The sequence below is a fragment of the Aquarana catesbeiana genome, linkage group LG06 (genome assembly GCF_042186555.1).
Source record: "Aquarana catesbeiana isolate 2022-GZ linkage group LG06, ASM4218655v1, whole genome shotgun sequence".
Taxonomy (NCBI): domain Eukaryota; kingdom Metazoa; phylum Chordata; class Amphibia; order Anura; family Ranidae; genus Aquarana; species Aquarana catesbeiana.
This window is the reverse complement of record NC_133329.1, coordinates 106,903,404-106,929,741: the sequence shown is the minus strand read 5'-3', so window position 1 is coordinate 106,929,741 and position 26,338 is coordinate 106,903,404. Positions and strand designations below refer to the sequence as shown.

At 45.0% G+C, this 26,338-nt stretch overlaps 1 protein-coding gene across 2 annotated transcripts in view; it reads right to left on the bottom strand.

Annotated features, from left to right (window-relative positions):
* LOC141148841 (ankyrin repeat and fibronectin type-III domain-containing protein 1-like) overlaps positions 1 to 26,338 on the bottom strand; it is a 582,481-nt gene that overhangs the window by 296,658 nt on the left and 259,485 nt on the right. For both annotated transcript variants that reach the window (XM_073636627.1, XM_073636628.1), the window contains one exon: positions 26,031 to 26,071. In XM_073636627.1, coding sequence (XP_073492728.1) covers positions 26,031 to 26,071 — 41 coding nt within the window. The remainder of the gene's footprint in view (positions 1 to 26,030; positions 26,072 to 26,338) is intronic.

Sequence of the window (26,338 nt, the reverse complement as noted above, 5' to 3'; positions counted from 1 at the left end):
AATGCTATAGCAGTACGTCAAGTCTATTCTGTGAAGCTACCAGCATTCTGTTCTCTGAAAAGTACTTTTTTTGACAGAGACCCAGCTGCGAAGCATAAATCCTTTTTTTGTTTTAAATTACCTTCTCGGTTCACCAGAAAAGTATATAAAACAGGCACTCAGATGTCATAGAGATAATGAGCACCTCAGGCTGCGAGAGTCTTTCGTTTTTGCTCAGGGAGGTTTTTCTCAACTTGGTGGAAAGTTCCCTGCAAGAGGGATCCAGATCATTCACTCTTCTGTATGGAAGGCTGGAGGACTGGAGGTACCATGCGTGCACTGCTGTCACCACTGAGCAAGTACCACCATAGGTACCAGTTTGAGAATGATCTAGACAAGCTTTACTCAACCTCCAACGGTTACTAATGGTTCCTTGAGCAGTGGGAAATTTCTTAATCTTAGTTAAGTAACTACTGACACCAATGATCTTTTGAGCTTCTGTATTTTTAAGGGAGCCATTCTTCCTACTGACCAACAATGCAAGTAACATTCTTCCTACTGAATGCCAATGTATTGGGCATTTTTCTTACGGATCACAAATGTACCATAATTGTTCCCTGAGCACCAGTCTAAGGCAGTCCATAGATGATTTATTTTTTATCGTTGAAACCAGTGTGTTGAACAAAAAAGACTTGATTCTCCCATCCAAACATTAGATGTGGATTTGAGAAGCCTCCCGCTGCTCCTATGTATTCTGACAGACTTCAGAATACATAGACTTCTGATGTTGACCGAGCAGAAATTTTCCAACAGTGTGGTTGTACGGAATTGCCAATGCTAAACCGTCTGAATTTCAATCCATGTATGGTCAAGTTTAGAGACATTCTTCTCTGACCACCAATGGAAGGAACATGCTGCCTACCTACAACCAACGTAAGGGTCATTCTTCTCACTGACTACCAATATTAGGGGTACTGTTCCCTGACCACCAATGTAAAGGACATTCTTCCTATTGACAACCAAGGTAAAGGACGTTCTTCACTGACCACCAAAGTAAGGGGAAATTCTTTCCACTGACTATCAATGCAAAGAACATTCTCCCCAATGACCTTCAATGTAAGGAACATTCTCCCCTCTGACCATCAATGTAAGGAACATTCTCCCCTCTGACCATCAATGTAAGAAGCAATCTTCCCATTCTCCACAAATTCAATGAGCATTCTCCCCACTGACTACCAAGGTAAGGAGCATTCTCCCCACTGACTACCAAGGTAAGGAGCATTCTCCCCACTGACTACCAAGGTGAGGAGCATTCTCCTCACTGTCTACCAAGGTGAGGAGCATTCTCCCCACTGACTACCAAGGTGAGGAGCATTCTCCCCACTGACTACCAAGGTAAGGAGCATTTTCCCCACTGACTACCAAGGTAAGGAGCATTCTGCCAACTGACTTCCAAAGTATTCTTAACACTAACCACAAATGTAAGCAGCATTCTTCCCACTGACCACCATTGTAAGGAGCATTCTTCCCACTGACCACAAATGTAAGGAGCATTCTTCCAACTGTGTTGTGTCCCAGAAGATTGCCCAGCCATTCACAGCACGCAACGCGGCTCGCGCATGCGCAGTGCTTGCCCGTCTGTGAAGCCACAGCCAAGCACCCACAGTAAGAATGTCGGTGCCTCGGAGAGGAGGGGGAGAGGAGTAGGAGTGGGGCTTCGTACGCCCGCATCGCTGGACTGTGGGACAGGTGAGTGTCCGATTATTAAAAGTCAGCAGCTACACTTTTTGTAGCTGCTGACTCTTAATTTTTTTTTTTTCGGTGGAAGGCACGGGAAGGCACTATTCTCCAAGAGAGATGCAAAACAAAATGATACATTTATCATGGTACTGCTTAAACACAATTAATTCCCAGGAATCCCCATAGGAGAAAATCTTCACATTGGTCCAGTTTAAAGCAGAACTAATGAACCTCTCAATCAAAACTACCTATTTTATTAATTTTTATGCTGCTAACATTAGAAAATAGATAGGAAGCTATATTATATTTACTTGTTTTAAAATATAGTTTTTTTTTGACATTTCTTCAGTTGCTGCCTGGTTTCTGGCCTAGGCCAAAGTTATGTCCTACATCCCAGGAGTCTTCATGGCATTTTTTCTTTCATCTGGAGGAGGGGCTTTCTGAGCTAAGCACACCCTCCTGCCTGCATGCCTGAGCTAAGGGTAGATGGATTCCATGAAGTAAATGCTACATAAATCATACCTCCCAACTGTCCCTAATTTCGAGGGACTGTCCCTTATTCGGAACAAAGTCCCTCTTCCCTCCTCATTTGTCCCTCATTTTGGTCTGATCTATATAGCTGTATATAAAATGTACTCCAGTGCCAAACCTTTCATGCAATTTCTAAATTGCTGCATTTGTAAATTCCAAAAGCCAATATAAAGGAATAGTAGTGGTAAAAAAAGCACTTGTGGGTTTAACCAATCATTTTTTGAACAATTCTCGTTTAAGGTGGGAGTGGCAGGGGGTGTGTCCTATGCCTACAAACTTTTGCTAATAGGTGTCCCTCATTCCCATTTCAGAAAGTTGGGAAGTGCAGTATGCACGAATCATCTGCCCTTACTTAAGATGGCCATAGCCAGAAATGTTTTTTAAAGCAATTTCTCAACAAAATAAATCATGAAGACATGGATGGATCGGTGAGATTGCTTTGAATAATAAAAATAAATGAAATAACTTTTTCCGTTTGTGGTGCTCAGACACAGTTTAGTTCTGCTTTAACAGCTTTATAAGCAATTGCAGAAAGGTGCCCATAAAATCACTGTACACCGTATATTATTACCATCATCTTTACCATTTATTAAGATCACACGGACTTACAGAGAACATTTAACTCTCCACCCCGGTCAGATCAGAAGTCAATAATGTGCCTCTCTGCAGCCACATAAACATATACACAGCTATGATGAATGGACAGAAAGGGTAGCTTATTATATCATGCATTCCACATTGAATCATCTCTTCCCTAAAGCATAAGTACATAAGTATCTGGTTCTCACAACAAACAAACATTCCAATGCTTGGCTCTGCCAACGGTACAGAGTGATCTTCTACACATTCCTTCATAGTCTCGGCCTTTGCTTTATGATGTCTCTGAAGGTATAGGCACACAGGCACTTTCTGTGCAATTTTATTTGCCCTGCCTTGGTCATTGGAGAGCGAAAGACTGACTCTACCACCCAATGTGCAGTTCAATGACAAAAACCAAGTGGACATGTCTACAATGGTTCCTACACTTGCCAAATTATTGTTCTTTAGTCGCTATAAGTGGTGTTGTTCAGGTTCTGCTCAACCTGTGTAGCTGGTGTACAGGATACCAGGGATGGGCCCTTGATGGGAGATGCACTTTATGGTCAAAAGTATGGTAACGCCTGCCTTTACACGCACATGATCTTTAATGGCATTCCAGTCTTAGTTCGTAGGGTTCAATATTGAGTTGGCCCACCCTTTGCAGCTATAACAGCCTCAACTCTTCTGGGAAGGCTGTCCACAAGGTTTAGGAGTGTGTCTATGGGAATGTTTGACCACTTTTCCAGAAGCGCATTTGTGAGGTCAGGCAATGATATTGATCGAGAAGGCCTGGCTCACAGTCTCAGCTCTAATTCATCCCAAAGATGTTCTATCGGGTTGAGATCAGTCAAGTTCCTCCACCCCAAACTCGCTCCACCATGTCTTTATGGACCTTTCTTTGTGCAGGGGTCCAGATAATTTGGTGGAGGGTGGATTTTGGTGCAGGGTTGTTTTTCAGGGGTTGGGCTTGGCCCTTAGTTCAAGTGAAGAGAACTCTTAAGGCGTCAGCATACCAAGACATGGGCATGGCTCCTTCCTGTTTCAACATGATTGCGCACCAGTGCACAAAGCAAGGTCTATAAAGACATAGATGAACACGTTTAGGGTGGAGGAACTTGAATGGCCTGCACAGAGTCCTGACCTCAATCCAGTAGAATACCTTTGGGATGAATTAGAGCAGAGACTGCAAGCCAGGCCTTCTCATCCAAGATCAGTGCCTGACCTCACAAATGCGCTTCTGGAAGAATGTTCAAACATTCCCATAGACACACTCTTAAACCGTGTGGACAGCCTTCCCAGAAGAGTTGAAGCTGTTATAGCTGCGAAGGGTGGGCCAACTTAATATTGAACCCTACGGACTAAGACTGGGATGCCATTAAAGTTCATGTGCATGTAAAGGCAAGTATTCCAATACTTTTGACAATATAGTGTATGTGTCCCCATTATTTGAGTTGAGGTCCCTTTAATGGGGATGGTAAGAAACATTCTTGGTGTACTGAGGGGTTCTCACCCATGCAGCATGAGGGGTTCCGGGGGGTATCATTGGAAAAAAAACTGATGTACAGTTTTCTCAGGGTTGGTACCCTGTTTCCCCGAAAATAAGACCTAGCGTAGGTCTTATTTTCAGGGTAGGGCTTATTTTCGGGGAAACAGGGTAGGGCTTATTTGGGGGGGTAGGGCTTATATTGCAGCCATCACGGCATTTTTTCTTTCATCTGGAGGAGGGGCTTTCTGAGCTAAGCACACCCTCCTGCCTGCATGCCTGAGCTAAGGATAGATGGATTCCATGAAGTAAATACTACATAAATCATACCTCCCAACTGTCCCTAATTTCGAGGGACTGTCCCTCATTCGGAACAAAGTCCCTCTTCCCTCCTCATTTGTCCCTCATTTTGGTATGATCTATATAGCTGTATATAAAATGTACTCCAGTGCCAAACTTTTCATGCAATTTCTAAATTGCTGCATTTGTAAATTCCAAAAGCCAATATAAAGGAATAGTAGTGGTAAAAAAAGCACTTGTGGGTTTAACCAATCATTTTTTGAACAATTCTCGTTTAAGGGGGGGGGGTGGCAGGGGGTGTGTCCTATGCCTACAAACTTTTGCTAATAGGTGTCCCTCATTCCCATTTCAGAAAGTTGGGAGGTATGCATGAATCATCTGCCCTTACTTAAGATGGCCATAGCCAGGCCTTCTCATCCAAGATCAGTGCCTGACCTCACAAATGCGCTTCTGGAAGAATGTTCAAACATTCTCATAGACACACTCCTAAACCGTGTGGACAGTCTTCCCAGAAGAGTTGAAGCTGTTATAGCTGCGAAGGGTGGGCCAACTCAATATTGAACCCTATGGACTAAGACTGGGATGCCATTAAAGTTCATGTGCATGTAAAGGCAAGTATTCCAATACTTTTGACAATATAGTGTATGTGTCCCCATTATCTGAGTTGAGGTCCCTTTAATGGGGATGGTAAGAAACATTCTTGGTGTACTGAGGGGTTCTCACCCATGCAGCATGAGGGGTTCCGGGGGGTATCATTGGAAAAAAAACTGATGTACAGTTTTCTCAGGGTTGGTACCCTGTTTCCCCGAAAATAAAACCTAGCGTAGGTCTTATTTTCAGGGTAGGGTTTATTTTCGGGGAAACAGGGTAGGGCTTATTTGGGGGGGTAGGGCTTATATTGCAGCCATCACCGACAATCACACTAGGTCTTATTTTCGGGGAAACAGGGTAGGTCCTGAATTGGACCAAGAATTCGGAGACTCAGAGAGATTTTTGAGTGGGAATGAGTCTCCATCCCTAACTGCGGTTTTATCTACCTGAAAGAGAGGGCTGAAAAGGGCAGGAAGCCAGGAAGCAGCCAGCAGGTGTCTGCGAAGTGTTGAGTGGAGCAGGACACAGTTGTGTGAAGATTGTGAATGGCTTGTTACTTAGACACGGCTATGCTCTTGTGATATTTCGGGACCCCTGAAGCAGGCAGGGACTTGGAAACCCTGGTAAGGGACATGTTTCACAGGCAGTGAGCTGAACCTTGATACCAGGAACATAGATTATTTTGTTAATTTTTTAATGCTGAAATAAGCTGTTTCCATTGATCTTTTTGGAAAAATAGACTGTTGCTTTTACCAATGCGGCTAGCTAGTGTTCCCGGGCTTCCCCCTATCACACTGATCAGTGTTGCCTTAGGCCTCTTGCACACAATACTCGTTTGAGTATCTATTTTTTCAGCTGTTTTTTTTTTTTTTTAAATGTATTTACGCACATTTTTGCGCATGTGTATTGGCACAATATTGCGCTTTTTCACGTGCATGCGCACGAAATTTATTCTCGTGCTCACAATATGTTAATAGACATTTGCGCACAAATGTTCGAGATTGCGCGCATGAGGCATAAATTACTGACCAAAAATGCAGATTTCTTTTCTTTTTTTTTTTTTTACTGAAGAATACACGGCGCTTGTTTATGCGCCTGTGTGCATAGGTACATTGCAAATAATGGGCTGTGTTTTAGCTCAGTAAAAAAAATAAGCTGTACTGAGCTTTTTCAAGCTGCAGTGTGCAAGAGGGCCTAACAGTATAATTGTACTAAGAGTATAGTTATCCCTTAAAGAGGAAGTAAACCCTGATGGGTGTTACTTCCTCTTTGTTTCCCTGCAAAGGTAAAGCATAATGGGCTACTATGCATTGCATAGTAGCCCATTATGTGACACCTGCAGGAGAAGCCCGCAATGTCCCCGTCTTCCTCGCTAGTAGTGAGCGTCCATTCTTCACCCCTCTTCCTTCTGGGGCTGCGAACTCCGGCTCTGTGACTGGCCGTAGTCGCGTGTCGTCGCTTGACATCACTCCTGCGCATGCGCGCGGGAGCCGCCATTAACGGCATGACCCGAGCTAGAAATGGCACAGCGTACCCTTTATAACTCCGGCGCATGCGCAGAAGAAATCGCCCTACGGCAATTTGCAAACATCTCCTTGACCATGCAGGTCTGGGAGATATTTCAAGCACCTACAGATAAGCCTTAATCCAGGCTTTCCTGTAGGTTAAAGTGGTTGTAAAGGGTTTACAACCACTTTAAAGGCTAAGGAATGTTACTTAAAGTCAATGAGATGTGTCCCTTGTGCAGCTAGGTAAGGTTTTAGTTGAAATCTTTAGTCCTCTGCTCCCTGTTTTTACGATTACAAAGCCGTGTGCATAGGCCCATAGCATAACATAAAGTTGCATTCAGATCCGTAAAAAAAAGTATGCTATATGTATCTGAATAAAGTGTATTTTTTACCCGTGTGCATGAGCCCTAAGGCTGGCTTCACTTCTATTTGTCACAGTACCTAAATCTATGACTTTAGATTGGGAGCAACAGCATTTTATTCGCCGCGAGAAGTAGGTCATTTCTAATTACAGCTTAACTCCAGGTGGACATAAAAGACGCAAATGCAGGTCTATCTTCATAAATACATCTTTTAATGTATCTTTGTAAATGCAAGCAGTGAAAGTACTTGAATTTGATTTGGTATAAGCTTCTTGTACATCCTTATACTTACCTGAGCCCTATCTCAATCCAGCGATAAGCATGAAAGCAGCGGCTCTCCCAGGTCTCTCTTTCCTCATTGGCTCACACAGCAGGCCATTGGCTTCTGTCGCTGTCAATCACAGCCAGTGAGCCAATGAGGAGAGAGCAGGGGGCGGGGCAGAGCTGTGCTCTGTGTGTGAACAATGTCGATTCACAGAAGCGTGGTTCAGGATTGAGCCTGCTCGAGTGTCCCCATAGCAAGAGGCTTGATATTGGGGGCATTCAGCAGAGGGAAGGAGCCAGGACCACTGGTGGGGGACCCAAAAAGAAAAGGATCTGGGCTGCTTTGCAAAACCGTTACACAAAGCAGGTAAGAATAACATGTTTTTTTACAACCTTTAGAATCACTTTAAAGGGGTTCTAAACCCTCGTGTTTTTTCACCTTCCTGAATCCTATGCAGGAAGGTGAAAAAACACCTGGCAGTCACCGCCCCGCCCCTGTTTTACTTACCTGAACCCCTTCATTCAGTCGGCGGGGATGCGCTGTCTCTCTCTCCACGGGCTCCCAGGTCTTCTTTGGATAGATTGATAGCAGCGCAGCCATTGGCTCCCGCTGCTGTCAATCTAATCCAATGACGCGGGCACCGGGGGGGGCAGGGCCGAGTCCTGCATTCGGAGTCTATTGACGCCGAATGCTGGACTTGGGAGCGTGCCCGCAAGGTAATCCCCCGGGAGAGTGCCTCTCCTAGGGGTTTATCTGATGTGGGGAGGAGCCGCGAGAGCTGCCAAGGGACCCCAGAAGACGAGGTTCGGGGACACTCTGTGCAAAACGAGCTGCACAGTGGAGGTAAGTATGATATGTTTGTTATAAAAAAAAAAATACCCTTACAATCACCCTAATGCCGCGTACACATGGGCAGACTTTTCGACGGACTAGGTCCGACGGACTTTCCGACGGAATTTCGAATGAACGGACTTGCCAACACACAATCAACCAAAGTCGGACGGATTCGTAACTAATGACGTACGACCGGACTAAAATGAGGAAGTTCATAGCCAGTAGCCAATAGCTGCCCTAGCGTCGGTTTTTGTCCGTCGGACTAGCATACAGACGAGCAGACTTTTCGACTCAAGTCCGCCGGAAAGATTTGAAACATGTTTTATTTCTAGGACTGTCGGACTTTTGGGAAAAAAAAGTCCGCTGGAGCCCACATACGGTCGAATTGTCCGCCGGACCTAGTCCGTCGAAAAGTCTGCTTGTGTGTACGCGGCATTACAATCACTTTAACTACAGGAAAGACAAATCAAGTCTCCTGCCGAGCTCTGTAAATCTCAGAACTGTATAGACAGAAATACAAATTCTTTGGCAGCTCTCTTATGTTTATTTCATAAGTGCATTTAGCTGTTCCTCTGGAGTTCAGTGATAAATCCCAACACACGGGGCCTAAAGATTCTCTCCTAAGCCTGCTCTGTAAGGTTTGCCTGCTTGTTTAGTCCAGGGGATGATAAACTTAGCCTTACATACCCGATATTCTGCTTCCCGGAAGAGAGCACTCCCCTACGCTCCAGTGGTGGACTGTCCCTCAGTGTCCCCCTATCCAATGCAGGGCTTTGGACTCTGCATAGGTCTTGATGATATCAAAGGAACTTTGACCACTGGAGCATGGTAGGCTGCGGGGAGCAGTCTAGCAGCACTGAAGAGTCTGCAAGAACGAAGGATCGGGTAACTAAATGCGTCTTTTAAACATCCTTAGACAGAAACGTGCAGTTAACGCTTACGGTGCTGGCGTAGCCCCAAGAATTTTTACGTTTTCTGGAGTTAAGCAATTTCAGAAATGTTTTTTGCCCTAATGACTAGTTAGCTTTAATAACAGGTCATCTTTAAACTTGAAGGGGTAAAAGGGCCCCATTCTAACCCTAAACCTCTCTGATATGCTTGCCTTAGAGATTCAAAATTAAAAACATTTTAAAATAATGAAAATAATTTTATCTACATTGTAAAACATTCAAAATGAGATTTTAAAAAGCCTGTAATAAAACTCTCTGCTCCTCATACTTTATTCATTGATCTTAAAGGAGCCTCCTTCCTCTACGTAACTCCGATCACACTACCCATTGTAACAGGTGTGGGCATCCCTACTGGTTCCGACTGTCATTCTGACTACAAGTGGGGCCCTCTGCTGGCTGACATCTGTAATGAGTATCAGAATTTCTGGAAGAAGGGATTTCACACTCAGTTCAAAGTGACGGAAGGTTTTATTCATTCATAGAGTAGAAACACGCTCTCCCCAGCATTTTTAAAGAAAATGTAAAGGCTCATTTACATTTGTGCATTATTGAAGTGCATTAGGGCATGAATGCGGTGTTATGTTAGCATGCTTTGCATTAAGACAGCCCAGTGAAATCAATAGGCTTCCAATGCAACACAACATGAAAACAAATGACCAAATTTTTGCTGCAACACAGTATTGTGCATTGCAGCATGTTGCAACGCATGTGCATTGCCTTAGTACAGGGGTCTCCAAACTGTGGCCCCTGGCCGGAGGTGGCCCTTAGAGCACTTTTCTTCCACTGGTATAAGGCACTATTCCTCCCCATTTACACCAATGATGGGGTGCGATTCTTCTCACTGACACCAGAGATGGGGGACTAATTCTCCCACTGACACTATTTATGGGGCACTGTTCTTTCAACTGACACCAAGTATGGGGCACTATACCTCCCACTGACACCAATGATGGACCACTATTCTTCCCACTTGCACCAGAGATGGGGAACTATTCCTCCCACTGACACCAAGGATGGGGTACTATTACTCCCACTGATACCGATGATGGGGGCACTATTCCTCCCACTGACACCAATGATGGGGGGCACCATTCCTCCCACTGACACCAATGATGGGGGGCACTATTCTTCCCACTGACACCAATGATGGGGGCACTATTCCTCCCACTGACACCAATGATGGGGGCACTATTCCTCCCACTGACACCAATGATGGGGGCACTATTCCTCTCACTGACACCAATGATAGGGGCACTATTCCTCTCACTGACACCAATGATGGGGGCACTATTCCTCCCACTGACACCAATGATGGGGGCACTATTCCTCCCACTGACACCAGTGGTGTAATTTTTTTTTTTTACTCCCATTGATGCTAGGGCATTTTCTACTTCCACTGGCCACAGTCCAGCCCCCCTGAAGTTTTTGAGGGCAGTAAAATGGCCCTTTGTTTTGAAAGTTTGGAGACCCCTATCTTAGTACATTATGGGGCGATATAACATGAATGTGATATCCTTAGAATGTAGGCACTCCCTTTCTCCCAGCCTCAATAAAGGATTCTGTTGATGCTGCTCCCCTGCAGTTCGAAGTACAGTTCACACTGCTAACCCTCACTTTTGTAGTCCCAGGTCCTCTAGCTACAAGAAACCTGTGCTGTTGCGCATTGTTACAAGTTGCATTAAATGCGTGCATTCACATACTAGATGTACATAGATACATAGATGTACTTACATACTGCATAGACACACTAAACTATTCATAACAGTATTCCTATCCCCTAAGAAGTCCATAACCTATTGTTCCTGCTACAGAATACACACAGCAGGATCCATGTAGATGGAAGCAACTAACCTACCAGTGGGGTAGATTTACTAAAACTGGAGAGTGCAAAATCTTGTGCAGCTCTGCATTGAAACCAATCAGCTTCCAGGTTTTATTGTCGAAGCTTAATTGAACACGCTGGAGTTAGAAGCTGATTGGCTCCCCCAGTATGTTTTGGGGAGATAGCCACCCACACCCAGAGGTGATAAAGCCGAAGATTATGGCACCGGGAAAAATTGGGAAAATGCACTAAATATACTTTTACATTGGATTTACAAAATATGCTGTAATGCTGTTTAAGGCCTCATTCACATGGGTGATGATGCCCATATAGCTTGAATGGGTCATTTATTGCAACATATCTAACTTTCAGACGCTACATTTAGCCCCTATTAGGATGCAGCAGCTGCACGGAACACAGTTGCATGTCCTACAGGGACATGGATGTGAGCACCCCCAAACACACCTTTCTATAAGTGTGGCTACTTGGCGGAGATTGTCCTGGCTGCAGATGATTTGCCCGCACAGGTGACAGCTTCCTGGCGGGCTCACATCTGTGGGTTTGCATCTTACTCTTAACACGCCCAAGTTTATCACTAAGGCTACATTCACACCGGCGATTAGGGCGGGTACAAATAAGGCCCCTTCCACACGGGCGGATAGAATTCAGCTTTTAGCTGTGGATAGATCAATAAATCTACCACTGCTAAACTCAGACAATGCTTTCCTATGGCCCCATTCACACACTGCATTTAGCAACGGTTTCGGTACATGGGGTTTTGTGCGGTTAGCCGTGCCCGCGGCCTTGCCTAATGACATCAAGGGGACTTTCCTGCAACCGTGAGCCAAACGCTTGGCTTGCAGTAGTGGCATGGCAATGTAAAGGCACCATTTTGGAATTGGAAATCTTTTATTTTTATTTTTTTTTATGTGTAGCACCCTCTACTTAGGTAGGTGCTAGAGTAGGATTTTTGTGAGAGCAGGTACATTTAAGCAGGCCTAACTGGAAGCTAGGCCTGTTTGTTTTGATCTGTGTGGGCTGGGAGTGGCCAGAGTAGGCTGGTGACTCACAGATAGCATCACTTCTTGGTTACCTCCTGCTCCCTCTGGCTTCTAGAGGATTCTAGAAGAGAGGAGGGGAAGAGAGGTGGAGCTGCCTGGGGTGTTCTAAGGAGCCCTGAACAATCCCAAACCTGGATTGGCAGGGGCAGGCCCCACTAAATACCTAGAGTGAGCCCAGCTGGGGAGGAGTTGTCAGGTGGAAGAACTGGAGATGGAGTGCTAGGTTGTCGGGGCCTTTGAGGGCACTCTCCATTCTGGGGGAGGGTGACCTTGGGCCTGGGGTTCAGGTGCAGGATGGAGCTCTTCTGGAAAGCAAGAAGAATCTGGTCAGGAGGCACAGAGGACAACAGGAGCTAGTGCTGCCGGGCAAGTTTTCAGGAGTGAAGCACCGGTGTGTGCAGCCAGGAGGGCTGGTGAGTGACGTGCGGGAGTGCTGGACAGACATGCCAGAGAGGACTCAGAGGCAACAGTCAGAGCTAGGTGTGGAGCCAGTGAGGATTGCAATGTCACAGGCAGTGGCGTCGGGCAGCTGCAGCCAGGAGGGCTCGCAGGGCCTGAAGAGGGTTTGCTGGGAGCAGTAGTCCATAGGACAGCTAGCACTAAAGGACTTCCTATTATATATTTTAAAAGGAACCAGCGGTCCCTGCCTGCAAATGGCAACTTCCTTGGCCTGACTGAGTCAGTGTTGGGCCTAACCATGTGCTAGCAGTGCCTGGAGTCAAGTGTTGTGCATAAGGAGTTGAAGAAATGTAAAGTACAAGGAATGTACATAGTTTGGTCCCAAATTGATTGTTCTAAAATTCTACTGGGCATCCCATAAATTCCCATCCCTATCCAAGTTCAAATCCCTCAATAAAAATACAAAAAACAAACATATGGGCTGTTCATTGACTGAAGGTGATTGGGAAGTGAATGCCGTGCTGGGCAGGGTGACAGGTGGACCACAACTTTCAGCAGCCCTCACGGGGGTACCACTACACATGCATCAGGAGGGTAGCAGTAGCACCACCTGAATGCCTGTCAGCCACTGCTATACCACCATCTGTAAAGCAATCCACTGAAGAACACTTTTCAGAGGGCGGTATACATTACTTTCAGTGTGAAAAAGCCCACGGTAAAAGCAAATTAGACCAGCACATATTTTTAATCGCTCTACTTTAGTCCAGCTACACCAAAGCCAGCAGATCCATATGTATCTCCTCTGACAGCTGTGGCCCTCCCACACTCTCTACAGCCCAGCCAGTACAAATCTGGTGCTTGGCTGCCTGTACACTAACAGCCCATAGACTTGAATCAGATGCACGCTCGCTGCAGGAGAAACCTCACATTCAAGACTATAGGACATTAGTGCGCAGAACAGCCCAGCACTTGACGTTCACCAGCTGGACTGCAGAAGAGTGCAGGAGGCCGCACCTGTCCATGGGGGTAAGTATGGACTGGGGGGGGGGGGGTGTTGTGGGGGTTGCTCGTGACTATTGAGGGAGCTAACATGATTTTTTTTACAAAGCTGATCTTGTACTTTAAAGTGAAACTCTATACCAACTATAATCATTCCCCACTTTACTGAAAACAAAAATGTTAGTTAGAATTACGCATCAAACAGTGATGCCATAACAACGTATTCAAAAAAAATAGGACACTGGACACAAAACATTAGGGAACTGTTTGTTGTTTCTATCTGCAGCCTTGGAAACCAACCATCCACCAGGACATATTCAGTTACCGCAGAATTCTCAGCTTTAAAATCATAAAAGTCACTCTACAGCAATTTATTACAGGTCTGTAATAGATCACAGACCTGTGACTCATTAAAACAAGCTAATATCTAGACTGTTGAAAGCTCAAGCTGACCACCCACCGCTATGCAAACATAAGGAGGGGGTCAGGGGGGCCTAAGCCAAGTACATAAGTGTACTCTTCTTTTTTTTTTTTTACAACTGATCAAATTGAATATGGATTGGTGGGTGAAGAACCTTTGAAACCGTTTTATTAAAACCCACCATGGCGCCCTGCTTACTGTGTAATGGTGCAGAGAGCGCCGCTGACATCATCACCACATTTCTGCTCTCTGCACCATTGAGGAATAACAAGTAAAGAACGGGGCACACTGTTCACACTGTTCATACACCTCCAGGGCAGCCGTGGACCGCATTGAAAAAGGGTCCTCTGCGTCTTTGGCTCCGAATTATGTGCGAATTCGGGCAGAAATTCTAACCTGATTCACACCTGAATCAGTGTACAGGAACGCACCAGACGCACTGCTGTGACCCGTGGCCACAGCAAATGTGAATCCAGCCTGAAAGTGAGGAGGAATTAAAGACATCACATGGCTGGACATAAACTCCGGAAAAAGGTAAGTATAAAAAAAAAACCTGGGGGACCTTTGGGGAGGAAGGCGACTAGCTGAGCCTAGAAATAGTTTTAATGTGTATCTATAGTCAATACATTTTTTCATTTTGGATGAAGTGGGGAAGCATTGGAACCTTTTTTTAAGTTTAAGTAAAGTTCCAGACACAATTTTTTTTTTTTTAAGTCAGCAGCTACAAGTACTGTAGCTGCTGACTTTTAATAAGGACATTTACCTGTCCAGGGAGCCTGCGATGTTGCCCCCCCCCCCCCCCAGGCCAATTCGTCCACCGGCTCGGGTGCAGGTGCCGCCATTACAACTAAGGGAAACCGGCAGTGGAGCCTTCAGGCTTTATAGCCGATTTCCTACTGCGCATGCGCGAGTCGCGCGTCGCTTTGTGTGTGGCAAGCTTGTCTTCTGGGACACACACAGGTCCCAGAAGGCAGAGGGGGGAGAAGGAGGAGAGCTCGCCGCAGAAGAGGACGTAATGTACTGTGCCGTGGCCGGGCTAGGACGGAAATACACTATGTATCCAAAAACGAGGGGTGGTCTTTAATGGAACTCCACTTTAAGTAGAGGAATGATTGAAACCCTGTCAGCTTCTTATTGTCTGTTTCCTTGTTGCAGATTTTTTCCCCCACTTCTTGTCTGATAAAAAGGATGTTACCTGTGCAGGAAGTGATTGGAAATATCTCTAATGGAGCCCCAGACAACAGTAAAACCTGATGGAAGTGCTAAAAAAATTTCCCACTCTATCCCAGACTAGAAAATGTTTTGTCTATAGAAATCCTTAAATAAGAATTCCAGTATGGATATTTTACAGAGCTACATTGGTCCCGTTTGGACCAATGTATTTATGCATATACTATACCTGTGGGATCCCCCTGAAAGCTGGAAATCATTGTAATAGACACCGCTACTACAGTGACTGCCACCTGCACAGGAAGTTGCCCACTCAGTACAGGTGCCATTCAGAGAACACTTTACATTTTGTCAATGAATGCAAAGTGTTCTCTGACCGGACGAGGTGGTGATCGTGACGTCACTGTGCCACCCCTCCACTTTTGCTCTTTGCATCCACTGAGAAAATGCAAAGTGATCTCTTAAAGTAAAATGTAAGGTTCCTATTTTTTCTCTAAAAAAATAATAAACATTATTTACTTACCTGCTCTGTGCAATGGTTTTGCACAGAGCAGTCACGGTCCTCTTCTTCTGGGGTCCCATCCTGCTGGCACTCCTGGCTACTCCTCTATGGCGAGTGCTCCCATAGAAGGCCACTTCCTATGGGGCCACTCGTGCGGGCTCGCTCCCAAGCCATCCGGTCTGTGTTTATTGACACCAACCGGGTGACTAGGCCCCTTCCCCCACTCCCTCGTCACAGCATTTGAGTGACAACAGAGGGAGCCAATGACTTCTACTGCTATCAATCTGCCCAGTGAGGAGGGACATGGCCGGGGAGAGCCTTGCCTCTCGTGCACATTGCTGGATTGGGAATGGGCTCAGGTAAATATAAGGGGGACTGGGGGGGAATTCACTTACACAGAAGGTTTTTTTTACCTTAATGCATAGAAGTGATATATTGATTAGCTCTTTCCCCCACTCTCCATCCTGAAACATCCCCGCAGGAGCCGGGGGGAGAGGAGAGGACAGGAGGGAAGCCTGCAGCACTGCGGTGAGTGGGGTGCAACATGGGGGAAAGCCCAGGTAGGGGGAATGGGCACCGCACAGTGATTGGGGTGTGCCTCCACAAGGGGATAAGAAGCAAAATCTAGCAGGAGCTACAGAGTATAAAAGAGAAGAGAGGCGCCTCTAAAGCCGTGTAAACACGAGCGGAATGTCCGACAGAAAAAGTCAGACAGAAGCTTTTCATCGTATATTCCGATTGTGTGTATGCCTCATCGGACTTCTTTTTTCGAAAGTTCTGACGGACCTAGAAATAGAACATGTTCTAAATATTTCCGACAGAACCAATTCCTTTTGGGAAAACCGCCCGTCTGTATGCTGTTCTGACGGACTAAAAACGATGCTCTGAAGCAAGTATGAGACAGAAGCTATTGGCTACTGGCTATTGAACTTCCTTTTTCTAGTCCCATCGTACGTGCTGTATGTCACCGCGTTCTGGACGGTCGGACTTTGGTTGGACTTTGGTTTGACCGTGTGTAGGCAAGACCGCTTGAATGGAATTCCATCAGAGTTCCGTCGGAGGAACCTTCGGAGTTTATTCCAACGGCAAAACCGGTTGTGCGTACGCGGCAGAAGTGTAGTAATATGTTGCTAAATGTTGTACCTTCATTAAATGTAACCATATTGCTACACTTAGAGGCGTCTCTCTTCTCTTTTATACTTAGTTGTGACATGACGCTACTTGTATATCAAGTCAAAATGTATTTAAAAATTTTGCTTGTCTTACAAAATAATTTCAAACCAAGTTACTGTCAAACCATGGTTTTACTGTAGTTACATTGGTCCAAGCTGGACCAATGTAACTACCGGTATGTAAAAATTGCCAAACCTGGAATTCATCTTACCGAACATGATTACCAAATAGGCACCTAAAACTTGTGATTATAAACAGTAATATATTGATACATAAGTAATGTAATCATTAATACATGAATATTATATGCACACATAAAGGACCGTGACAGGTGCCATCATTTTCGATACCATACACAAGATCTGATGTTTTTAAAGTGACCCAAACAACACAGCCATGCTTCTTATGAACATATATTTAGATTCCACTATAGCGTCCTTACATACAAGGAGCGTTTCTCTGAATCTTATGTCCAGGCCAAGATATTCTACAGCCAACAGAGCAGACATACACAGTCCGGCATTAATCTAAATACTGCAGAAAGCCAGCACAGCCTCTAACGCTTCTACAAAGTGGCTTATTGTGTAGCTGTGTGTTTGTGCCTTATGTAACTAAAGAGGCATCTGAGCAAAGGGGTTACGCAGAATTCTGAGTCATCCCAAGCCTGGCGGTTGTTGGGACACTTTTTGTAGGGTAGCAACAGGGCGATTAGGAACAGACTGAATGCAGTGTGAGGGCGGGGGGTCTACGGGAGTCAGGGCTGCAAAATAAAGCGCTTCATTCCTGTGGTCAGACCACAGATGAAGGAAGAAAAATCGTCCTTCGCTGGTATTGTGAGCTCAGTACAAACACTTCAGACTTTGCGCTTTCTGTGCTGCAGAATAGGAGCCTAGATCCCAGCGAGCTGTGCTCTAATGATCACTGAGAGTGTGAAAATGCTACACCGGCTAATCATGGAAATTTCCATCTCAGCCATCGAGCTTAGTGCATGCCCCTATGTATATAAGCTGTGCATAGAATACCTTCTGATTGCAAAGTATGTCAGTGCTCTATTATGTATATTCAAATGATTATCTGACACTTGTAACAGTACAGTTATGTAATAAGAAGAAAAATACAGTACACTGCCTTCCAATGGATTCATTGCAGGCAACTCTTCAGAACTGTAGCCATCCCAATAATATCCAAGCATTGAGCATGAATATAATTGTTCATCACAGCTCCCAGAGGGATGTGTCACATGAAGGGTCAATGCACCCGTAATTGACATTTCCGATGTTAGTATATACTGAAGAGTTCAATAAACCAGTCACTGCCCTGGGCAGTTCAAATAGCACATCATGTATATATCATATAAATAAACATATTCATATAAATATATATATATACACACACACACACATACACATATATATATATTTAAAACAAAGAAACAAAAATGGGGATCACCTGTGAAATGCGCATGCCAAAATGATCAGTGGATGACGGAGCTCTTTTGCCATCCATAAAGATGTTTAAACCAATTCTGACTTTTAAAGTCTGGGTTTTATGCTCAAAAAGTTAGAATTCTGAAATTTAAAGTCAGAAAATTGAGATTCAAAGTCAGATTTCTTATTGTAAAAGTCAAATTTCCGAGTTTCAAAGTCAGACTTTTAATTTCAGAATTCTAATATTGAAACTCAAAATTTTCATTTGGAACTTAGAATTCTGACTTTAACCACAGCATTCAGGCTCTCTTTTTTTTATAAATTCTTTACAAAGAAACAGCATTAAAATTCCACAGATCAACAGTTGACAACCATGACATAACATACAATATGAAGCGAGATAATCACATGATTAACAAGGCTTGTCTCTAATAATATTTCTGTGTTGTATCTTGGACTTTAGTATCTTAAAGCGGAGTTCCGATTAAAAAAAAAATAAAAGTCAGCAGCTACAAATACTGCAGCTGCTGACTTTTAATAATCAGACACTTACCTGTCCCAGGGTCCAGCGATGCGGGTGATCGAAGCCCCGCTCGTCTCCCCCTGCGCTCAATGTAACTGTGGGCGCCCGGCTGAGGCTTCACAGCCGGGCACCCACTGCGCATGCGCAAGCCGCGCTGCATGACGTGACTGGCCGGGCAATCATCTGGGACCTGTGACGTGTCCCAGATGATTGCCGAGAGGGAGGGGGTAGAGGTGATCTTCCTTCCGAGTCCGAGGGTGCGCCAGAAGGAAGTGGGAGCCGGAACCCTCTGAAAAGAGGGTATCCGCTCCCCCCCCTCAAAAAAATTACATGCCAAATGTGGCATTACAGGGGGTCACCTTCTCTTAAAGCGGAAGTTCCATTTTTGGGTGGAACTCTGCTTAAAGTCATAAAATGTTATATTGAGTCCACTCTGTGAACATTGGCGAGCAACACCGTTTCTCATTTTTCTAATAATTGTTTAACAAAGTAGAACCCTAAGACATAGTTAGGTCCAGGAGGTAGAAAGGTAGAAATAAATTATATAGAAAAAAAAGGGGGACGGATGGGTAATGGGAAGAGGGGACAAAGGGAGACCCGGTCGACTCTCATGACATATTGGAATAACTCTGTGGGGTAAGTTAATGGAAAAGCTACATAAGAGGCTAGGGGGGTCTGTTCTTTGTAAATTAAATAAGGGGTCCAGACTTTCCAATATTTCTCGTCTTGCTCATTTAGCACCAGAATTCTGACTTTAATTTCAGAATTCTGACTTTTAATCTCAAAATTATGTCTGTGAAACTCAAAATTTTGTTTCAGAAAATTTCTTTTTACTAGGAGGACTCTGATGTTGGTCAGCCAACAGTGTCCACGCCATTTTCAGACCCCACCAGATTAAAGAGAACAGAGAAGACTTCGACTAGAGCATCAAGTGACCATGACTTTAGGTAAGCAAAAGGGGCAGAGAGTTTTCTTAATCACCCAGTTTAACAAACTGTGACAGACTCACCCAGGACAGAGGCTTTTGGAGGGAACTGAATGCTAGCCTCTTGCCTACCAACTATGGGCCCTGGCATTTGAGGAAGCTACAAGCATTTAGGAAGATATTCTGTTATGTAATGCAAGAGGACATTATTAAGGAGGCCATGATGGTCTTTGCATGCTTGGGGCTCTGTGGACAGATGTATGTAAAAGTAATGCTGATTAATAAGATCTGGAAAGCCCGGGTCTTTCACCCAATAGTTTATTGTGCTCAGTAACACACCTTTGTCTCCTAGCAAACTATTGGGGGATGTGTTTATACTTATGTGTATTGTAAGTTGTGAGTGAGGAGAAGGCAAGTCTACCCTGAAAGGTCATATCTCTGAGTCACCTAGTCTGGGAAAATGATTAGATAACTAGCTCATGTTAATTAGGTTTCTGGTTACAGTTTGTATTGTCAGCCTGCTGTATATATTTGTGTGTCATCTCAAATAAATCAGTTTATGTTCAGCAACCAAACAAGTATTGCCTTGTTTGTTGTTGTGATCGGTTGGAATATCTGATATCTATATTCAGACTGGGAGGAAACGGTATATGATGAAAGCACTCAAGCGAAGTGTGGGACGTTTCGTCACAATTGGTGGCAGCAGTGGGATGTTTCCTGCAGTCTGGGACATCCAAACCTCCCCCGGGATCCAAGGTCCGGATAGCAGGAGAGGAGAGGTACAGATACCACCCGCCATGGAAGAGGAATTCGCAAGGAGGTTGATACAGAACACAGGACCAGTATCAGAGCAGGTCCTGCTGGGAAGGTATGGTCCTATCCGCTGCGAACTGTGGAAGGAAACGCTAGCCCGTGAGCAGCACCACCAGGGAAAAGTTCTCCCCTCCATCCAGGAAAGGTACTGGTCGCAGTATGGATTGCAGGTGCTGTTTTTTGTATAAAAACTGCGCAGGGGCAGACAGCAGAATTAAGAAGGCTGGTCTGTACAGAGATTCAGCTGGATGAGAGCTACAGAGCCCTCCGGTGGCATGTATACCAAGCATGCCCTTGGATAGTGGATGACAGTCCAACAGAAGGCTTTGGCTACGGCAGCCTGGAACTGTTGTATGTGAAGATGACAGGGGACCCTAACTTTGGGAGTGATTTGGAGTGGCGGTTGGACGAAATCATGGATTTCAGAGAAGAGCTACTGAACGTCTCAGAAGTGCACTGGGCACTGGAAGATATAGAGTTTCTGGCCGTTCAGGAATGGGAGCTGGAGATCGTCTACAGATGGCTGCTAGACTCTGCTCAGTGCCAGGGCTGCGCTCCCTTTGCCTGGGACTATCAGGAAATACCAGCAGACAGCTCTGAAATCCTGGCTGAAGAGTCGGCATGGTGGCATAGTAACAGTGTGCTTTGTCAACCAGCACCCGCACCTATGGACGTGGAGGTCTTATGGCAGATGCAGCAGGTGCTGACTGACCTTGACGAACCTGCTTCTGCACAAGACGAGGTTGGATGGAGGAATGTGCCTGTCCAGCAGCAGAGAATGCCAGAGAATCAGCAGTGGAAAATCTGGAGATTGCCATCCCCAAAGCTGAAGTGCTGGCAACAGGGCAGAGCTCTGCTAACCTCTGCTTAGCACTAATAGCATCTTCTGGGTTCCACGGACAGGAGATGGTGAACCTTTATCCCCAGACACCAGTTGCAGGGACAGGGGATTTTAAAGACTTGTCGGCTGAGAAAAAACAACCTGGTATCAGGGCCAAACTTCACTGAGCTCTGCCCAGCACCAACAGCAGTATCTGTGGAGTTACAAGGAACTTTCCCAGCTGAAGCGCTGGCCACCGGACAGAGGGTCCAAGACCTCTGCCCCACATCTGTGGCAGTTCAGGAGGCTCAGGGTGAGAAGCAACAGCAGTTCAGAATACAGGAGGAGAAGGGAGAGGAGGTGTTCGTCGTCCCTCCCCAACAGTCAGCCAGGGTGGAGGAAGTAGTCTTTCCTCCCCAGAAAAGATCCGTACACCTGGGAGACCGTACCCCAGACATGTCATCCCAGCAGCCAGATGAGGGAACGGAAAAGGAAGCAGCCAGCTCACCTCCCCAATGTCAGCTACACAGTTTGGGAGTGAATGAAGCCAGCCTCCTGCCCCAACAGTTAGCCGGAGCGGAGGATGTGGAGTGCCCAGCAGAAGTGCTGGCAACAGGGCAGAGTGCTACCAACCTCTGCCCAGCACCGGCAAAAACTATGGAGTTCCATGGAGCTGGGGCAGTTGGCCCCTCTCTCCAGCGACAAGCTGATGTAGTAAAGCTGCTACTGCCAGCTGAAACACTGGCAACAGGGCAGAGCGCCGATGGCCTCTGCCTAGCACCTACAGTGTCTTCAGGAAGCTGGGGCGATTGGCCCCTCTGCCCAGCAGCAGACCGAGCCCCGAAATGTTAAAAACCACCCAGCTGAAGCGCTGGCAGCCAGACAGAGAGTCAAAGACCTCTGCCCCACACCTAACGATGTGAACTATTCCTTGCAGCCAAGAATGGAGATCATGAGGACAGACTATGTGAGTTCACTCTGCCCGACTAACGCATGTCCAGACCAGGTGGAGGTCTGCGACCTTGTTAGTTGACCTTTGACGGGAGAGAAATGTGACAGACTCACCCAGGACAGAGGCTTTTGGAGGGGACTGATTGCTAGCCTCTGGCTTACCGACTATGGGCCCTGGCATTTAGGAAGATATTCTGTTATGTAATGCAAAAGGACATTATTAAGAAGGTGGCCATGATGGTCTCTGCATGCTTGGGACAGATGTATGTGAAAGGAATGCTGATTAATGAGATGTGGAGAGCCTGGGTCTTTCACCCAATAGTTTATTGTGCTGATTACACACCTTTGTCTCCTAACAAACTATTGTGTATGTGTTTATACTTATGTGTATTGTAAGTTGTGAGTGAGGAGACAGCAAGTCTACCCTGAAAGGTCATATCTCTGAGTCACCTAGTCTGGGTAAATGATTAGATAACTAGCTCATGTTAATTAGGTTTCTGGTTACAGTTTGTGTTGTCAGCCTGCTGTATATATTTGGGTATCATCCCAAATAAATCAGTTCATGTTCAGCAACCAAACGAGTATTGCCTTGTTTGTTGTTGTGAGTGGATGGACTATCTGATATCTATATTCAGACTAGGAGGAAGCGGTATATGACGAAAGCACTCAAGTGGAGTGTGGGACGTTTCGTCCCACAAACCAATTTAGGGGGGGTGGTGGTTAACATTATCATGAGAATATTACTGGTTCTTTAGAGTAATAGGCAGCCTCCTCAACAAATATGAAAGTTTTAAAGGTAGAAAGGGGCAAGGACAAGTGCTACCTCCTCCAGGAACTTTGAGATTTGAAAATAACTTTAGCAGAATGTATTTCTGGATCTACTGATAATTCAAATGTGTGGTCTACACTGAAAGTAACCTCTGTTGACGTATTTATTAAACCTGTAACCTCTTTGAATTTCTAAGGTTTGTGACAGGTTTACTTTAAACCAACTAACAATTTCATATACCTATACCTGGAGCTTCTTTGGTATGAACAGAGCCAAAAACTATCAAGCATCTCTGAAACAGTTTGAAATACACTAATATACCTAAAATATTTTTTAGAACAGTGGTTCTCAACCACCAGGCCATGAACTACTGCTTGGATTTCAGCCAGCTGCAGATCCTGAGTCCTCTCACAGTTCCTTCCAACTCCCATAGTGCCTCCCAACCTCCCATACTGGCCAACAGTGCTCCCAGGACTCCTAAGAGTGCTCAACCTCCACAGCGCCCCCCAACCTTCCCTAGTGCAACCCAACCTCCCACTATGCCTCCAGTCTGCTGCAGAGCCTCCAGCCCTCATTAATTCTCCACAATGCCCCCCAGCCAGCTCTAGGAAACCTCATTGTCTACAGGGACACCAAGTCTGCTGTAGAGTCCTCTAACCCATTTAATAACACCCCCCATTACTGACAGTCCCATCCAGAGCCTTCCAGCATTTCAACACATGTTTTGCACCCCATATACCATGCCCTGGTCTCAAAAAAGGCATATTAGTTCCATACATAAGTAAATTGTGTGGTATTTGTGTCAGAAGGCATGTCACATCACTAAAAAGTCGACAGCCACTGCTTTAGCCTGTTATTATATTGGAGATGTTAACAAGTCCTCTTCTGATTACCAGTGTGTACCATGGTAAGAAAGGCTTAGAATGCCACACATAGCTGGAGACAATACTGTGTTCAGTGAGCAGGAAATGATGTGTAGCAGTGTACCATGGATACGATAAGATGAGACTTCATTATTAAGTCACATCACTGCCAAAGTCTTATCATAGCACATATGAAGAGGTGAGTCATGGAACCGTAACTTCTGCTTTAATGGCTCTAGCTGCAGGGAAGTCAGAATAAAGATGTTCACATGGTGTAAATAGCTCCTGAATGATCCAGGGTAACTATTGGAACATATAGGTTTCATTATGTATGTATATACCCATTCATTTATAAATTACTCTTAGTGATTTTATGGGCCAGCTTTCTGGGCACCATATACTGAATGATACACTGGAAAGCCCTTTTCCATAAAATTTTCTTGGCATATTTTTTACAAGATAAGTCTTTCCAAAATCCCCCCTGATTGCTCAGCTTGGGATTAGCATACAGTATGTGATAACACATGTGCATAGCCATTTTGTACACACTACTATGGCCACTATAGACAGTAGCCCATTAACCTACCAGCATGTCTTTGGTGTTTAAGAGGTAACTACAGTACCCAGCCAAAACCCACAGAAGCTCCATGCAGATAGTGTCCTGGCCAAGATTCCAACAATGGACCCCAATGCCACAAATGCATAAGTTTAAACCACTAAGCCACTGTTCCACCAGTGATTTCATAATAAGGCATTTGGACAGCACACAAGAAATACCCCAAGCTCCCATTGGAGTTTAAAAGCATTGTCCTAGTCTATGCAACACTTTATTCCAAAATATAGAAACCCTATTGTTAAAAAAAAAAAAAAAAATGCTAAGCAACACTATACCTCACTTTTTTTTACAGATGAGTGGTAGTTTAAATTAATACTTATTGTAAAGGTAAATGCGGCCTCCCGGCCTGGCCAGAAGCAGGTGTAAAGCAAGACCTTCATTAGGATCTGCAACTCAAGTATCCATGTGCTTGTGATTTTATAACTACATTGTTAACAGAGACCAATAAGCAAAACAGGACGATCACCACAGAAGGGATACATGGGCTATGCATTTTTATGTAACTAGACCTTTTCTGTCTAAAAATCTGACGGACCTAAGAAATAGAACAAGTTTCAAATCTTTCCGACGGACTCGATTCCTATCGAAAAATCAGTTTGTCTGTATGCTAGTCCAACTGACCAAAAACGCAAGGGCAGCTAATGGCTACTGGCTATGAACTTCCTTAGTCTAGGCCGGTCGTACGTCATCACGCTTCGAAACGATCGGACTTTGGTGTGATCGTGTGTAGGCAAGTCCATTTCTTTGGAACTCCGTTGAAAAGTCCTTTGGAGTTCAGTCCATCGAGAAGTCCGCTCGTGTGTACGCGGTATTACAGTCTATCCTCTACCAGGAGTCATTAGTACTCACAGGACTGTGTTCTCTGTAGTCACCTCCCTGCTAGGTACACCTCTCCCAGGATCATCCAGGGAATCAGCCCCACACAGGGAACTCTTGCCCTGGCCTAAAAGGCCTTTTGCAATCCCCTCTAGCCCTGACCTCCATAAGGAACAGAAAGACTACAGTTGGCTTTTCCTAAGTGCAGGTCCACTCTTCCTGCCCTAGGTGTGATGGTTACATAGGTGTGGGGTGCTTAGCTCCCATGCCCCAAGTGCTGCTAGAGCTTCTCCCAACCTGATTCACCATGACATCACTGCAGGAGGGCTTTACCCTAAAGGGATCTAACACTTGATGACCTTACTTACCGTAACCAGACACTATTCTAGGTATGTGCTACTGCTTACCGTGTGCCATATCAGTATGGGGTTTGTGTGAGTGTCCCCCCATCAGTTTGATCACATTGTTAGATCAACTGGCTCCTATGCTTATTTAACCTGATTTGTGTGTGTTACAGGTATGGTCAACTGGCACTTACACTTATTTACCCTAATTTGTGTATGTTACAGGTATTGTCTTTAGATTTCAAGCTCCCTTAGGTACAAGGGCTGTTGTATAAATGAATACAATACATTATTTTCAGGTAAATTCCTCTGCTCACACAACAAATGTTTCCAAGGAAAATCAGATCTACAAAGACATCGAGAGCATACGTTGCATGCTCCTGCTGGCTAGAACTGTAAGACTATATCCCTGGTTTATCCTTGTTCCTGTTCAGAAATAATCAGGTGGCACAAACACAGATAAACACATGACAAAGCGAAGAAGGAGATTTTACCTTGGTGTTTGAAATTCTTTCCGGTCCGCTGACCCCAGACTCTGTAAGACAAGAAAGATCCTTTTAGATATGGTGTGTATGGAGGATGAGGAGGAAATTCCACATACATTCCAAACTTGAGAAAGGATTAACGTAATGGTTCCCAACATTATTAAAGGGAAACTATACCCAATTTTACCCCCCTCTGCTGACCCTAACATACCATGTATTTGGCACATCATGAGGCCCTCTGATAAACTTAGGATGAAGCATGGAAAAAAAACAGTAACATCAAGCCATCAGAATCCCTGACCCAAAGTGACAACATA